The sequence below is a fragment of the Tiliqua scincoides genome, chromosome 3, assembly GCF_035046505.1.
Source record: "Tiliqua scincoides isolate rTilSci1 chromosome 3, rTilSci1.hap2, whole genome shotgun sequence".
NCBI classification, from domain to species: Eukaryota; Metazoa; Chordata; class Lepidosauria; order Squamata; family Scincidae; genus Tiliqua; species Tiliqua scincoides.
In genome coordinates, this window is record NC_089823.1 from 152,448,188 (window position 1) to 152,464,925 (window position 16,738).

Consider the following 16,738-nt stretch of genomic DNA (forward strand, 5'->3'; position numbering starts at 1 on the left):
TTGACCTTGAGTATTTGGGGAAACCTGTTTGTTTGTAATAGAAGACTGAGTATAAATGTTTTACAAAACACATGAGTACAAATAAGGCAGGAGTACAAATAAGGGCAGGAGGTCTGGTCTAGAGGGTAGAGCCTCCATTTGCCTGAAGATAACATCCGAAGGTCGCCAGTTCGAGGCCACCGGCACCGTGTGACCTTGAAGCAGCTGACAAGCTGAGCGGAGTTAATCCATCTGCTCTGGGCGTGGGAGGATGGAGGCCAAAAATGTGAAACCAGATCAAGAAAGTAACACCTGAATGTTGTGGTTCCTGTAAGATAGAACATTCTTTCAAATTGTAAAAATCCCTACAGGGATTTAAATAGCCTGCCTATGTAAACCGCCTTGAATAAAGTATTGAATAAAGAACAAGAAAGGCGGTATATAAATACCTGTATTATTATTATTATTATTATTATTATTATTATTATTATTATTATTATTATTATTATTATTATTATTATTATTATTAAATAAGCTGAATACTGAAGGTCTTTTCCCTATTTGGGCTGAAACGTACAACTCTCTCAAGTAACATTTTTCTCTTCTTCAGGAAGGCATCAAATGTTCCATGTGTAAATTGATGGTAGGATTGATGGCAAAGGTTGTTCAAGACAATTCTACAGATGTAAGTATACTGTATTCCACCCACTTTGTGGAATGAATAATTAGGGACATAATTAGGATTGTTAACAGGCCAGAAAGAAAACCCAGCTGACCTGCTCCTGATCCTTTAACACAGCTTTATTTGCAGAAATTATCAGGGGAAGATTTTCATGGCATGGAGGGGAGGGGAAGCATTATTGCCAGCTAATGTTGCCTGATCAGTCTTCCCTGCAAGGGCTCAGCTGTAAGGGATGGTTCAAAAATGAATAACCCTAGACACACTTCACAGCTGTATGTCAAATTCTGTTTGAATATAGAAGCCTGTCATGTTATAATTTGTTAATGTAGTTATAAACTAAGAATGGAAGGTCTTGACTGTTCTTTTTAATGGCCCTGACGTATTATTCGATGCGTTTAAATTTGAAATTTGGGGGCGAAGTTCTTGGCTTAATAGAAGCCACATTCTCTTTGTTTCTAGATTTGCCAGTGGGTCCTTTATATCAGCAGGCTCAGCATCTATGGATCTAATTACCTGCAGATGCCAAGCCCACAGGAAGGGGCGACCAAAAAGGACCTCCTGGACATTACCAAAGTGGCTTTTGGTTATGTCCTGGAGGCTTTCTCAGATAGGCTGTGTGTGAGCCCTGGAGGGCCAAGTGTGCTCCCCAGGTTAGTTATTGTGGTGCTGCACCAGCCCCCCCACCCCGATTTAATTATCCATAGGAGGTCGTGAAACGGATTCCCTGCTGATGATGAGGGCCCATTGTACTTGGGTCAGACTGTATGTTTCATCCCACTTTTCATAAATTGTGTGTAATCTTTTCTGAAATGATGGCAAACTAAAAGAAAGTCACAACTCATATTTTCTCCCTTCTTTTCCTAGGAGAAAATCTCTGAGTTATTGCAGAAGGGATGCCAGTTTCTTCCCTTTCAGGATTGGTCTGTCAGATGCAAGAAGATGGTAGACACTGGAGTTCTAATCTTAGTACAGCTTGGAAAGCAAGTGCAGGTAAGCAACCAGAAAGTCTCTGGAGTATTGCTCCTGAGGGATAGCTCTGTTAGTGTGTAGCAGCAAAATCAACAGAGAGTCCTGTGGCACATAAAAGACTGACATATTTATTTGAAGACAGTATAAGCATGCATAGACTACAGTCTGCTTCATCAGATGCACGAATCGAAATTCTCAGTTTGCAGGGGTGTGTGCGTGTGTGTGTGTGTGTGGGTTTGCTCCACTTTCCTGAGCAGTGAGAAGTTCCAGGGATACAGCACAATATGAGTGTTTGCCTCCTACTCAAGTACAGGATAGGTTCCAGGTGTCTAACTCAAGTATAGCATTGAAACATCCAATCCTTACTAGCCCAGCACTATCGCACCTGCATGATAGCATCTCCAAAGGACTTACTGTGCCTGCACAAAAGTGCCAACGCAGCCATCTGTAACTTGGGGAGTTAATGCAATTTCAAAAACTTGCCTGTGGGAAAAGCATGTCTCCTGGGTGTCCATTGGGCCAAAGCAGTTGCAACACAGAAGTGTGCTGTCATAATAATGTTCTTTTGGTCTTAATTTTTAGTCACATCGATCACAATTAAATTGTAAGATTTAGAGAATAAAATGTTCTGTGTTTACTTTTCAATGAGTCTAGATGACAGCTGTAGGGAGCCTTGCTGAAACACCACTTTAACCCTCCTCTCCTTTGTTTCTTACTTAACAGAAGTAAAAATTGGCTGTGTTTTGTTGTTCTGTTGTTAGAGTCACCTCTATTCAGGGCTCACTTTTCTCATATTAATTAATCATTGTATTTGTGCTCTGCTACACCTCAAAATATCTCTGCTCTGCCTTTGCTCAACCAGCTTTGGCCACACTGACTGCTTCCTTCCTTCATCTTCTCCCCTCCCTTCTGCCCTCAGGAATTCCTAATTTTCAGTGTTATCCAATGTTATTTAACTTTTGTTTTTCCCCATTGCCACAGCAAGGGGTCACTATTTTCTTTTTTTCAGTCTTTTTTTAATTAAACAAATTTATTTTAATAAATGAAATACCAAAAAAAAGCCAACTTACAACAAACATACATTCATCCCCATTAATCTACTAGTACTCCCCACCCCCTGCTTCGGGAATGATTGCACATTCTCTTCCAACTTCATCCGTTTTGATTTCATCTTAATTTTCTTCTTAATTTGGATTCCCCTTTATTCTCCAAAAAGTCATTGATTCTTGATCAGGCATACAACCTTTGCCCATCTCTAAAGTATGCTCTAAAATTAACTTCCATATATCTATAAGTACATTTTCTTTCATTACTCCTTTCTTAACTTTCAACTCACATGTTAATTTGTCCTTTATTGCTATATTCCACATTTCTTTGTACCATTCCTCAATATTCAAATTTCTATCTCCTTTCCAATTCATAGCAAACAACAGTCATGCAGCAGTTACCATCACTATGATTAATTCCTTTTTCCCCCATTTCCATATCTTCATTACTAAACACATTCAACAAAGCCATCATTGGGCTTATCTGTAGATTCTTACCAAAAATTTCATTAACCTCTCTAGATATCATTGCCCAATTTTTTTTCATTATTTTGCAGAACCACCACATATGACAATAAGTGCCAGTCTCTTATACATCTCCAAAACACATTCATTATATCCTTATTGCTCCGATTCAATTTTACAGGCTTTTAAATACCATCTCCATATAGATTTATAACAATTTTTATAACAAATAACAATTTGTAGCACCTGCTACAAAGCCCTGACTAAGCAAGTTCATAAACCAGATGTTCATAACTTAAACATCTGTAAGTCGGGGACCTTCTCAGTTTGCCTTCTTTACAAATACACAGGCCTGAGCATTTGGATGGAGTTAGGTTGCCCATACTCCCGCAAGCAATCCAGTTACAATTATTTTCTAAGCATGCCTGCAACTGCTAGCTGCTAGTTCAGTGGTTCTCTAACTCTCTGGGAGAGTGGGCGGGGGGAAGGCAGAGACGTGATGCCCAGCATTGCGCCTTTGATCTAGGCGCAGGGGCGCGCTGCCACTCATCTCTGCCTGCAGCAGCCTCCCAGGGGTTGGGGGAGCCTGGCGCCAGCCTCAGCAGGGCTCCCCACGCACCGCAGAGCTCTCCAGAAGAAGATCGCGACCACTTCCTGTTTCACCCTGCTGAGGCTGGCACCGGGCTCCCCCAACCCCGGGAAGCTGCTGCAGACAGGGGTGAGTGGTAGCACACCCCTGCACCCAGATCAGAGGCGCGATGCTTAGCATCGCATCTCTGCCTTCCCCCCGCCCCTCCCCTTAAGGGAGAACTAACCAGGGCTCCCAGGCTGGGGTCGCAATGCCCCAGTCTGAAAACCACTGTGCTAGCTCTTTCTCCTGGCTTTCTTTCAGCATCTCTCAGATCAAATCCTATCTCTCTCTCTTGTCTTCTCCAAATCTGCCACCACCTGCTACCTGTTTCAGTCACTCACTCTGAGGGGAAGGAATCAATTCACACCTTAATCTCTCCTCCCAGGTAGATGTACTTGAGAGTCCCAGTCAAGGAATTTCTTGAGCATTTCATATTTGTTAACCCTGTTTTGTCCATTCCAGCCAAAAGCGTGGTCTCAAAGTCTGACTTGCCTGCCATTCACAACATTAAATTGCTGTTTAACCCATTTTTGCCTGGCCCACAGGTGTACGCATTTGGTCCCTGTTGCATATATGCAACATTGGGCAGTAATGGCTTAAGCCATTCACAACACCAGATACTGTATGACTATTTAGAAAAACTTTAAATGGCAGAGTGAATTTACAAGAGGAGATGAAACAAGGTTGATCTGTAACAAGCTTTAAATTAAGCAAGATAAGCATAGTAAAAATTCAGTTAGTGACATCATAGCAATTTGGTTCTTGTCAACCTGAAAAAATAGGGGGTTTAAAAATTCCAATTTTTAAAATACCCTCACATCTGACTTGTCATGATTTTTCCAATGAGAGTAAATGATTTTGAATTATGTGAATTCTTAACTGGAAATTGGGCCTTCTGAATTGTAAAGATTTTCTTTCAATCAGATGTCTTTGTCTTTTAGTTTGAAACACTTTTGATGGAAACTTGCTTGGTCTTGTGAGGGAATGTTGCCAAATTCTCTAGGGTTGGTTGGAGGAAGACAGTTTTTAAGAAAATTGACAATTGCAATAGACACTTTACTTCCAGGGTCATGTCTCTGCCACAATTTTTTTTCCACAGCTGTCTCTAGTCAAATAATTTTTCAAGCAATCCAAAATCTTGCAAAACCTGTTTGACTAGAGGTGATGATAGTGGGATGAGTGTGCACACAATAGACAATGAGGACTTTGTCATATTACCTGCAACTCGGGAAAAATATTTCCAACTAAAGATTTTTCATATTAAAAAGAAAATGAAGTCTCCTGCGTGTAATATTGGCTTAGCATGGCTCCTTAATGAAGACCTCATATGCTTTTAATGTTCACTGAAAGTACCTAGTTGATAGTGTAATCATGGGGTCTCCCCTCCTTGCCCCATGGGGCAAGTCTGCTTTGGTGGGATTGTGATCGGACATGATTGCTGGTAAGGATTGGACTGAGTGAACAGAACTTGAAGGAACTGCCTTATTCTTGTTTATTAATCATCCAAACATAAATAAGTGTGGTCAAAAACAGGGCATTTCTCCAGCCCTGGTGGGTTTCCTTGCCTTCAGCTTTTGCTCTGTCTGCCCTTGTGGTTGTTGCCTCCCCCCCCCAATCTTGGATGGGGTTATCACAGAGCCAAACTCACTTCCCACTGTAAATGTAGGGCAGTACCCCCTATTGCTGAGTTCATCTAATTCGAGGGCAGAGTGTGGAGATGTTCTCTGCCTCTAGTGCCAAAAGGGGCCCCGGGGCCTCATCACGTTCCCTTCAAAGGACTGTAGATTGGTGGAGACTTCCTACAAGCCTCCCTTCAACCTCTGGCCCAGGAGTGGTGTTACCCAAAAGGGCTGTTATGTTATAAGGGGAATTATTATATTACCCTTTTTGGAAACCTCAGAGTCGCAGGCTGGATAACAAGACAGCGTAATGCAAAGAAATTCCCTTGTAGCTTAAAGAGGAGACTGGGAGAAAGGTAATGTTCAATCAAAGATTATATTTTTATTACAAAACACACAAAGGTAAACATAATACATTTCTTGGTTCTAGTACTTGAAAAATGTACCTAGCTTTTATGGTGGTTGCATGTGCTATGTATTTGGTGCATCCAAGAAGGAATCAGAAAAGGATAGGTTGTAGGGAAGGATTTTAGGGGTCTCTTAATCTGCTAAAACCAGTTTGCTAACTAAAGATGGGGGAAGAAGGGAGGAATAGATGGGGAAGAAGGGAAAGAGTTTCAGAAACGCAGGATAGTTACCTTTCCCAGGGAGCAGTTGGGGAGGGGAGAGTCCCATGGAGGACCTTTGCCTTGGAGGGGGCAGCCAGAGAGAGAGAGAGAGAGAGAGAGAGAGAGAGAGAGACCATGTGGCCGGAGCTTCCTCTTAAAGGGTTTTTGCTGACCTGGAAGCTGGATGTGAATGACCCGGATGTGGCCTCCTGGATGCGCATGCTCACTACACACAGTAGGGCACGTGGAGCATGCAAGAACATGATGACTGGGTATCAGCCATGACTGGGCTCCTGGGGGAGGGAGGCATTTTGCATAAGGAGCTTAAGAGTGATAAAGGTACAATAGAACAATAGACTTCTTCCTCCAGAGGTGCATGCTTGTTTTGCATAACAGTGATTGAATCAGGAGGCATCCCTGCATTGCTAGAGGTTGTGCAAACTTGTGACTTCTACCAGGGCCTTGGACTGGGGGAAGGGTGTCCTGTATTCTGAGGTTTGACCTGCATGAGTTTTTAGTCCGTAATACATACAAAATCACAACTTGGAAGGGAAAAGGAGATTTTCACATAACAGTGGAGGTTCTATAACTGGTTCCCAAACTGGTGGGCTACAACCCTCCAGCCAGGGACACTTGTTCCTGGCTCCTTAAGGAGCAGCTTTGTGATTAAAAACTGGAAATGGCTTTCAGTTGTGATTTTTAAGCATTCCAAGGCTTGGGGAGTCCTGTGGGAGAGCCCCTGGAGACTGTCCCTTAATCTATCTTTTTCCTTACCTCATCCTCTATGTCCTTTGCAGTCTCTTCCTCTGCTTCCCTCCATTTCTTCTAAGTCCCAGTTCTCCCTCTCTTGTTCCTTTCTGTCTGTTACCAACTCCATCTTCTCTCCCATTCATCATCCCATGTGTGCCCTTTATTGGCTGGTAACAAGTGCCTAGACCAGGGGTGCCCAAACCCTGGCCCAGGGGCCACTTGCAGCCCTCAGGGGCTCCCAGTCTGGCCCTCCAATGAGCCTCTGGCCGTCCGGAGACTTGCTGGAGCCCGTGCTGGCCCGACGCAGCTGCTCTCAGCATGAGGACGACTGTTCGACCTCTCACCTGAGCTGTGGGACGAGGGCTCCCTCCACTATTTGCTGTTTCACATCTGTGATGCTGCAGTGGCAGCGAAGGAAAGGCTGACCTTGCTTTGTGCAAGGCCTTGAGCTACTGCAAGACCTTTATTCTTTCATATAAGTTCTACCTCTAATCAATTCATGTATGTAAATTTATTCAAATTTGAAATATAAATTAATTCATTTTTAATTTGCCCCCGACACAGTGTCAGAGAGATGATGTGGCCCTCCTGCCAAAATGTTTGGACACCCCTGGCCTTGACCCTTGTCAATGAGAGTGCCAGCAGCTGGGGTCTCGCTTGCCTCTCTGCCTCTACTGCTCTTGCTCTGAGGCTGGTCAGTGATGACATCACCACTGAACATTATGCCAATCAGCTCCTGGTTGTGCCATATGATTTTGCTTGCAGGTCTGGAGCATGGGCTGAGGTTCACAGATGGGAAAAAAAGATCCTTTCTTTGGCAGTGTTTCCCCATCTTGTGTATGTGGGGGGTGGGGTGGGGCGAGGCATATGTATATACTTAAAAAAAGAGCATTCCTATGACTTTGTAGGTTTATAACATGGGAACCAGGCTTGAGGGAGCAGCCCAACTAACAAAAGGCATATATTGTATAATAATTTTGTTTCTTTTCAACTCTAGAGAATAACCATGTCATCTAATAGCATGATTTGTGTCTCTGTTGCTCTTTCTAGGATAGACCTGAAATAGTGTGTGGTGCCTTCAAGTTATGCAGTCACCACATAAACCCTGAGGGAGCTCTGAAGTTTCAGAAGCTATCAAAATCTGATGATATACCTGAACAGGATTTCCCTGATTTGATGTCTCCCTTCATAGCCAATGTACCTCTTCTCCTGTACCCTCAAAAAGAATCCCAACATAAGCTTCAGGTGAGGATGGATAACCTGATTTGACTCCTCCCATTAAACAGAAACACACAAAAGAAGCAGGAAGTACCTGTTCAGAGAACACAAGGAAGAGAGGGGAGGGTTTTGGTACTTTGGCTTACAAGATCTGGGTTCTTCAGAAGAAAGATAGTTTAGAAGCTTGATGGATGGACGGACGGACTTAATTTTTATACTGAAGGCCAGTTTGCTCACAGTTTGGTGTGAATTTTGCTGCAGGTGTGCCTCAGGTTTGTCTACCTTCCTGTACCATGTGCATGTCCTTTACTGTGAACCGGCTGCTGCTTCCAGCACTGTGTTGCTTCAGGCTTTTCTCCCAGCCTAGTTTGCTGTACTAGTTTGCCAAGAGGAATGGACCAGGGTGTGAGAAGGAGGGGGACTATCCTCATCCATGTATCCCTTCCATCAGTAAAATTTGTCACCCTGCTTCATACACAGATAGGGCAGACGTGAACAACAAACATGGCTGCCTCCCTCAAGCCTTTTTGGCTTTATGCTACCACCAGGCTGTGTAAGAAACAATGCTTTACAACAAGGCCAGCAATTATGTTTCATAATGTCTATTGGATAATGCTCTAACATTAAATGTTGACTCTGGCCTACAGAGACCTGATTCTACCACAGAGGAAGCATGGGCAGTTGTCTAGTATAAGATATGCTTTCAAAGCCAGAAGCATTAGTTTGAGCTCTTGTGCTGCTTCTGCTTGGTTTTCGTGCACCTGTAGAACCAACACAAGGATCCTCTGCTGCTATTTTGATAGGGTTTGAGGCACACTTTGGTTTGTTCAAACAGCCATTGACAGGCCAAAGCAGCAGTTTCCATACACATCAGCCAAAGCAAATAGCATTTGCTGTCAATGGTAGGGATTGCTCATGCATACAGGAGCACAAATGTTAACACATTTCTTATCTTGTGTTCACTGACTGTGAGAAGAACGTAAGTATTGCCTTGAGCTCACTAAATGCACCTGCAAAGAGCATTCAGGCAGGACTTCTGTGTAGCAGGACACTTCTGGCAACAGGATGTTTCCTTAGACTTGGTTTTCTTACTTGTCAAATGGCTCAATATATCTAAAGTTTTTGTTTGTTTTAAGGCTATAGCATTTTAAAATAACATTTCTTAATGTCTCCTTTGTCAGAGAAGCTCTGGCAGCACTGGTTTATATAAGATGGATTAACTCTTTGTTCTGTTTTCTGGCAGGAGGGGGAAAACACCTGTAGAGATTGTGAAAAGCTAGTTGAGGACATGCAGGACGCCATGATGAACAACCCCTTCCTTGTCCAGTCTTTAGCTGCTTATGCCAAACCAAGCTGTGACCTTCTGGCACCTGAAATGGCAGATGAGGTAACAGGCCTTTTCTTTTAAATGAAATCGATTTCTGCTGTTCCAGTGAAGTTTGATGTCAATTAATGATGTCTCCACCTGGAGAACTTGGTTGCCGAACTAGAGAGGGAGGAAGGTGTCATAGTCTCATTTTAAAGCAACTTTCCAGTGGAGTTGCTACTTATTGTTTGCTCTAGAATTAATAAGGGCCTTAAAAAACAAAGCTCAAAGTGTCCTGGCTTTATCTACTGGATCTTTCTGAACATACTGTTCAGGCATAATGTGGAACCATAGCTTATTTTTAGTATGGCTTGTGAAAAACGTTGGGTAATGACAAATTCTGACTTGTCTCTCTCTGATTCTGGTTTGGATCCCTTCCCCGTTCCTCTGATGAACGGGCCAGTGCAATCTCAAACTTCTTAGCTCTCTCCAGCTGTTGCATCATCGGTTCCTCTTTTTCACATTGGTCCTCAGTTGAAGGAAGGCATGTAAGCCAACATTCACTGTCACAAGTTAGTTATTTCTTCCCCGTTTTCCACCTCACGTCTTGCACCAAAAAGAGATTAAAATATTTTCTGTTAGGATGGTATGTGAATAAATATTCACACTTATTTGGAGAGATGGCTAAGTGGAGGAGAGCCTGCCTAAGAATTTTTAATTGAGGAGAAGGCATGTGAGTGAACATGTTGTTAGGCAGACAAAAGGGATAGAGTAGTTGTGAGGCAGTGCCAATGAGAGAAGTTTGCAGCATAGTGTGTGTCACTTCCCTTGCTGACCTTCCTGGCATCTCTGCAGAAGCCAGCACTGCAAGGACGAAGTCATGGAAACAAGCCTAGATTAAGCCAAAATTCTTAGTTCAGAGATTATGCAAAATCATAGCTAGGAATAAACTCCAGTTAACACACATACCTCAAATTATGGGTTCAGGTCATGGTTTCATCCTGGTTTGTTTGCCCAGATTAAATCGTAATGAGTTAAAGGTCCCAGTTCAGACATTTGCATGATAAACTATGGCTCTGCCTGACATCTGAACCTATATTTTTGACTGATCTTAAACAGAATTCTGTAACAAATTATCTGCAGCATGAGAGATTCTGAGAACCTTTAGTGCTCTGGAACTGAAGTAGAACTCTTCAAGGTGTGCCATGAATAGCTGATGATTGGTTGCTTTGTTAGTAAATTACTGAAGGTGTGTTTTTCTTCCACAGTGCAAGAAGTATGTCTTTCAATACACTGGTGTCTTTGTTCAGTTGCTAGCAAGCATACTGGTAAGTTGATTGCAATGACATATGTATAAATTAATAAATATATTCGTTCATTATGATATAGTTATAGTAGATACATTCGCTGACATTCTTTATATGACATTCATATCCTGCTTCTCAGCTAGTTTCTGAGTTAAAAATCAACCTTCCCTGATTCAAGGTTTCCCAGATACTAGACCTGCAGGAAACATTGGCCACTATTCCATATTAACTTCGCTGTAAATCCAAAGTGAGCTTGGTTACTAGGCATCCTCTACTATAAAGAGGTAGGATCAAATTTAAGTGATGCCTGCTCAAAGGCAGAGCTCCCATTTTGTTGCATTGTGTTTTTCTGACAACTCGACCTCATCCAGGGGAAGGCTGGGCCCACCCCCTTTAATGTCAAAGATATGCCCATCCTCACAAAGGGGGAAGGGAGAGGAAAGCTTTGGCCTTTGCATTTGTGAATATAGTATTTTAAGGTGGCATTGAAGTTTGGTTTCTAATGAAACTGTTCCTGTTTTTAGAAATCAAAGACTATTTGTAATGAAGTTGGATTCTGTGACTCTGCAAAAACTTTGGTGCCTGCTGCTAACCACCCTCATCATCTGAATTCATCAGAGGGCACAGAGGTAAAGTTGACTGAGCATCTTCTTTCCCATAACAAATAGTAGCTTGGGGGGGGATTTTTGTTTGTTTGTTTAAGAAGAGATCCAGAAGCATCCTGGATAAGGAGAAGCATTCTTTGAATTCTCTGGTCATCTGGGTTGCTTATTTTTGAAAGATTCCTGTCCAAAAGCCATTCTCTATGTCTCCATGGGACTTAGAGAAACATTATGGAATAAGCTGTACCTCATTTAGAAAGTAATTAGTAGGGCTGTGCCAATGCTCCTCTATTTGGATTTCTGGGGGTGCTTTTGGACAGGGTGGTGCTAATCCCAGACTTCAAGCATAGCATTATTATATCTTCAGAGTATATGCCTCCTCTCTAGATTTCTTTAACCACAGTGAATCTTTTACCAGGGTTTTTCAGAATGTTTGCTCAATCTCATTTAAAAGATATATTCTGGCTGTTCTAGTCTCACTGTACCGTATATACTAATACATTCATATACTGATATTTCAAATACCTGTAGTTAGGAAGTCCCAATCACCCCTCTCCCCTAGAAATACATGTACCCTTCTGATTAACCTTAGTTTTCCTATTCCACCCCTCCCCACTGTAGTGAGAGCAGTTCTTCCTAGGCTGATCACATTGATGCAGGGTGCAATTTGAGGCACATAAGGAACAGAGGGCACAGTCTTAACCCACTTTCCAGCACTGAAGTAAGAGCAATGCAGCTCCGAGGCAAGGGAACAAACATTCCCTGATTTTGAGGAAGCCTCCATGACTGCCACCCAACTGCAGGATACAGCACACGTTCCATTGTCACAGCTATACCAGTGCTGGAAAGTTGGTTAGGATTTGGGTCAGAGTGATGTTGCTAGATTTGGTCACTGAGAGCAAATGAATGGGATTCAGAATGAGAGCAGTGCTTCCTGTATACTTCTATCTAAACAGGTGTTGAAAAGGGATGGTGACTTCATGGTGTTCTTGAAACACTTACTGTTAGCTCAGCCCTAGTGAATAGGATTTTACTGCAAAGTTGTTGCATATCATGTTTTAATGTTTTAAAAACATGCATCCTGCAGAAAACTGAAGGTGAAGACAAGATCCATTTGGTGTGTCCCATTTGCAAGGATGTGGTCATCATACTGGAGAGCATGGTGGAGAACAATCTAACAGAAGTAAGTAAGGCTGAGGAAGCACCTCTTGTGTTGGGGCAGGGTGGAGGGCGATCGCTCTCAAAACCCTCACCACTGCTTTCGTGTTTGGAGCTTGTGCTACTGCTGCTATGGCGAAAGCAGGATTTAGAGGCTTGATTTCCACCATACAAGTTTCCTTATTATGGGAAATTCTTCACATACTGCTTTGAGTTGGTCAGTTTCCACTTGTAAGGAGCCTCCCATCTTGGTCTATGATTGGTATGAACATGTAAGTGGGTTTAGAGAGGACTCCTGTACGCTTGAGAGCACAATCCTAACTGTGCTTACAGCCGGCGCAAGTCCCTTGTGCTGGCCTGGGAGGGTCGCAAACGTGCCATAAATCACGTTTAGTTTTCTCCCACTGTGTTAAGGAATGCCATGTATGCATTTCTTGGCCCAGCATATATGGCTTGCCAGTAGCTGCGGTAGCTGCAGCTACACACTCATGGTAGTGTCCCCAGCATCCCGTCTGGGCAACAAATCTGACTTAATAGGAAAATGTCAGATCCCAGGAAATTTCTGGGCCCCCTCCTTTCGCTCCTGGGCCCCCTTTGACTTTGAGTCCAGATACAAATTACCCCTTTTACCCCCCTCTCCTAGGCCCTGCTCTGTGCCATTTTCCTGCGAAAATTGTCCTTCCTTTTTAAATTGTCCTTCCTATGTTAGCATTTTAAGAGTTAAATAGCAACTTTGGGGATCTGATCTTCAGCAAGAAAATGGAAGGGGAGTAAATGCCCTCTCCCTTTGTGCCAAGGACCTGACTTGACCCACGGCCCTATTACACTGTTGCTACATGCAAGTAAAAGGAAGCCTTTAACTACGCTGCTCTTTATGAAGGAGGAAAGGCATGATTGCTGCCTTCTCCCAGGGTGCAGTATTTACATCACCACTAGAGTTTAGCTTCTTCTCTCCCCTCCACCCCCACCAAACATTTCTGCTTTTATGTTTCAGGAGCAAATAGTTCATCAGTTGACAAAAGTCTGTACTTTACTGCCCCATAAAATGTTAAACGAGTGTCAGGACTTTGTTGACTCCTATGGGAAGGCTGTTCTTGTCATGCTCCTGGATGCAACGAAACCTGAAAATGTGTGCATCATGCTGAAATTTTGTCCCAAAGGCATCTCTTTAAGCACTGGTAGGTCATTCATTTGAGCATTTATCATGTTGATACAGAGCTTGCTTGTGAAGGCAGGTCCTGAAGTTGTGTGGACTGCAATGGATTGTATGGTTGTCTGACCTTGATGACTATTCAGAAATTTCAGTTTGTTCAGAATATGGCCACCGGATTACTGAATGGAACTGGCTGTTGGAATATTTCTAATGGCCCATTCCCAACCTTGCAGTATGCTGACATACTATAAAGTATGCTGGCTTGGCATCCTCTCCACCAGTCTGCAGTGCACTGCCACTGGTGCAAAGGCCAGACATTCAAGCACCACCATTGGCATCATGCAGTCCAGCTGCCAATGGATTTCTGCCAGTAGAGAAGCAGCAAGGTTTGCAGACAACACAAAACTGTTTTGAGTGCTGAAGACCAGAAGAGATTGTGAAGAGCTCTAGACAGATCTCTCCAAACAGGGAGACTGGGCAGCAAAATGCCAGATGTGTTTCAATGTAAGTAAAGTCATGCACATAGGGGCAAAAAAATCAGAACTTCACATACAGGCTAATGGATTCTGAGCTGTCTGTGACAGATCAGGAGAGGGATCTTGGGGCAGACAGCTTGATGAAAGTGTGGACCCAATGTGCGGCAGTGGTGAAAAACGCTAATTCTATGCTTGGGATCATTAGAAAGGTATTGAGAACAAAACAGCTAATATTATAAAGCCATTGTACAAATCGATGGTAAGGCCACATCTGGAGTATTGAGTCCAGTTCTGTTTGCCACATCTCAAAAAGGATATCGTGAAAATGGAAAAGGTGCAAAAAAGAGCGACTAAAATGATTACTGGGCTGGGGTACCTACCTTATGAGCAAAGGCCATAGTACTTGGGGCTCTTCAGTCTAGAACAGCCATTTTCAGTGTGCCGTGGCACACTGGTGTGCTCTGAGTAGTTCACAGGTGTGCCACAGGAATTTGGGGGAAGGTCATTTATTAATAGGGCCAATGGGAGATGTGAGCCCCACTGGCAGCATGGTGTGCCTTGTCAATTGTCAAAAACCTGGTGGTGTGCCTTGACCATTTTAGTGCCTTGTCAGTGTGCCGTGAGATGAAAAAGTTTGAAAATCACTGGTCTAGAAAAAAGGCACCTGAGGGGGGATACGATTGAGACATACAAAATTATGCAGGGGATGGATAGAGTAGATAGAGAGATGCTCTTTTCCCTCGCACATAACCCTAGAACCAGGGACATCTGCTAAAACTGACTGTTGGGAAAGTTAGGACAGGCAAAAGAAAATATTTCTTTACTCAGCGTGTAGTTAGTCTGTGGAACTCCTTGCCACAGGATGTGGTGATGGCGTCTAGCCTAGACGCCTTTAAAAGGGGATTGGACAAGTTTCTGGAGGAAAAGTACATCACGGGTTGCAAGCCATGATGTGTATGTGCAACCTCCTGATTTTAGAAGTAGATTACCTCAGATTGCCAGATGCAAGGAGTGGTACGTCTCTTGTTATCTTGTGTGCTCCCTGGGGCATTTGGTGGCCACTCTGAGATACAGGAAGCTGGACTAGATGGGCCTATGGCCTGATCCAGTGGGCCTGTTCTTATGTTCTTAGAATCCAAAAAGGAGTTGGGAACAGGGATAAGTCAGGGTGAATTGTGGTGGATTGCAGCAGCACTGGTGTCCACCATAACCAAACCCTCATCTTGGGCCTGACATGCCCCGGCAGTATCCTCAGATCTACTCCAGGAAAAGAGCTGGTGTAGATGTGAGGAGTCCCACAGGGGACCAAGCAGAGGCTGGGGTTACAGTGAGGGGGATATAGTGGCTGCACACCTGCAGGGCTGCATCCTGTGTGCCAGCATGGGATAGAATTGGGCTGACTTTACTTTCACTTTGTTATAGGGTACAATTCACAGTGCTATTTTTGACCTATAATGAATATGGTACTGTGCAACTGGAGAATTGCATGTTCTCATTTGAATCTGTCCAATTTGAAATCTTTGTCAAAGGCCCTATCTTAGGTATCCCATCTTTTCACGTTAAGAGTGTAATACCCTGAGACAGGGTCTTCTCGGTGATGGTGCCCCAGTTATGGAACATGCCTCCCATAGACACTCAGCTGGCACCTACTTTGTTAACCTTTGGACACCAGAGAAAAACAATCTTCTCCCAAACTGTTAATAAATGATGTACTTGGACATTGCTTTTATTTTTACGCTACTGTTTCTATTGCCATTTTATTGTGGTTTTTATAGCTTTATTGCTTTTTATGTTTTGACCTGATGGCTCTAAGTTTTGCTTTTAGCCATCTTGGAAGACTTTAGGTCATTTTTTTTTAAAAAGGTGGGATTTCCAAGTTGCAAACTTTCTAATGAAACCTCATTTTTCTTCAGAGAACTCGACTCTGGAGAAAATATCACAAATTATGGAACGCGGCGCTAGTGAATACTGCAGTGTGTGTACACTTCTCATCAAATACGTCGATGATGAACTTGAGAGCAATGAAATGCAAGCAGCAATTGGAGCTATGCTTGTCAGAAGTTGCAAATTACTGCCTGAGGTTTTCGTGAATCCCGTAAGTTTGTTGAATACCCCAGAGTCTTCTAAGGAGTTGCAGTCAGTTGGATGAGAGAAGGTGAAAAGCAGATAGAGTTCTCTGGTCTCCATTCTTTATCTTATCTATTTATATCTCATGGCCCAATCTCATCAAGGGCCAGCCTGCATGATGCAAGGCTGTTGGTGCAGTGGCTGCTGCATCTCATGGGTCATCTGGGGCTTAGGCAGAAGCGGAAAGGAGATACTTACCTACTCTGCTGCTTTTTGACCTCCAAGGGGCCTACTCCGATTTATGCCAGCTATTTTGCTGGCCTAAATCCAGTATGTTCAAGGCGACATGTTGGCCCTGGGCTGGGGGTATAGGATCTCAGTGGCCACTGCTGCTGCCAAGATCCTCCTCCTCCACCCCCAGCCCCCAAGCTCCCTGTTCTTCACATGATCCTTTCGCACTGCCAACATTCCTGGCACAATGGATGATCTACAAGCCACTGGTGCCCATGTGAGGCCTCCCCGGCTTTGTGCTTGCTGTAGCTCTACAAAGCTGCTGTTGTGCCAGCAGATCACAGGATATGCTGGTGGATTGCAGGATTGCATTGACCATAAATCTATCTTAAGCTACACGGCTATGCTTATCTTGCAAGCAAAAGAAAAAGGGGTGCAATTTCCTTAAATTATTCTTATTATGAAATGCAT

At 43.4% G+C, this 16,738-nt stretch overlaps 1 protein-coding gene across 1 annotated transcript in view; it reads left to right on the plus strand.

The window, feature by feature from the left end:
• Positions 1 to 16,738, plus strand: part of LOC136645161 (prosaposin-like) — a 41,171-nt gene that overhangs the window by 21,720 nt on the left and 2,713 nt on the right. Inside the window, exons 3-11 of the mRNA XM_066621403.1 lie at positions 590 to 664; positions 1,526 to 1,651; positions 7,800 to 7,994; positions 9,211 to 9,354; positions 10,542 to 10,601; positions 11,105 to 11,209; positions 12,270 to 12,365; positions 13,335 to 13,518; positions 15,883 to 16,064. Of these exons, the coding sequence (XP_066477500.1) occupies positions 590 to 664; positions 1,526 to 1,651; positions 7,800 to 7,994; positions 9,211 to 9,354; positions 10,542 to 10,601; positions 11,105 to 11,209; positions 12,270 to 12,365; positions 13,335 to 13,518; positions 15,883 to 16,064 (1,167 nt within the window). The remainder of the gene's footprint in view (positions 1 to 589; positions 665 to 1,525; positions 1,652 to 7,799; positions 7,995 to 9,210; positions 9,355 to 10,541; positions 10,602 to 11,104; positions 11,210 to 12,269; positions 12,366 to 13,334; positions 13,519 to 15,882; positions 16,065 to 16,738) is intronic.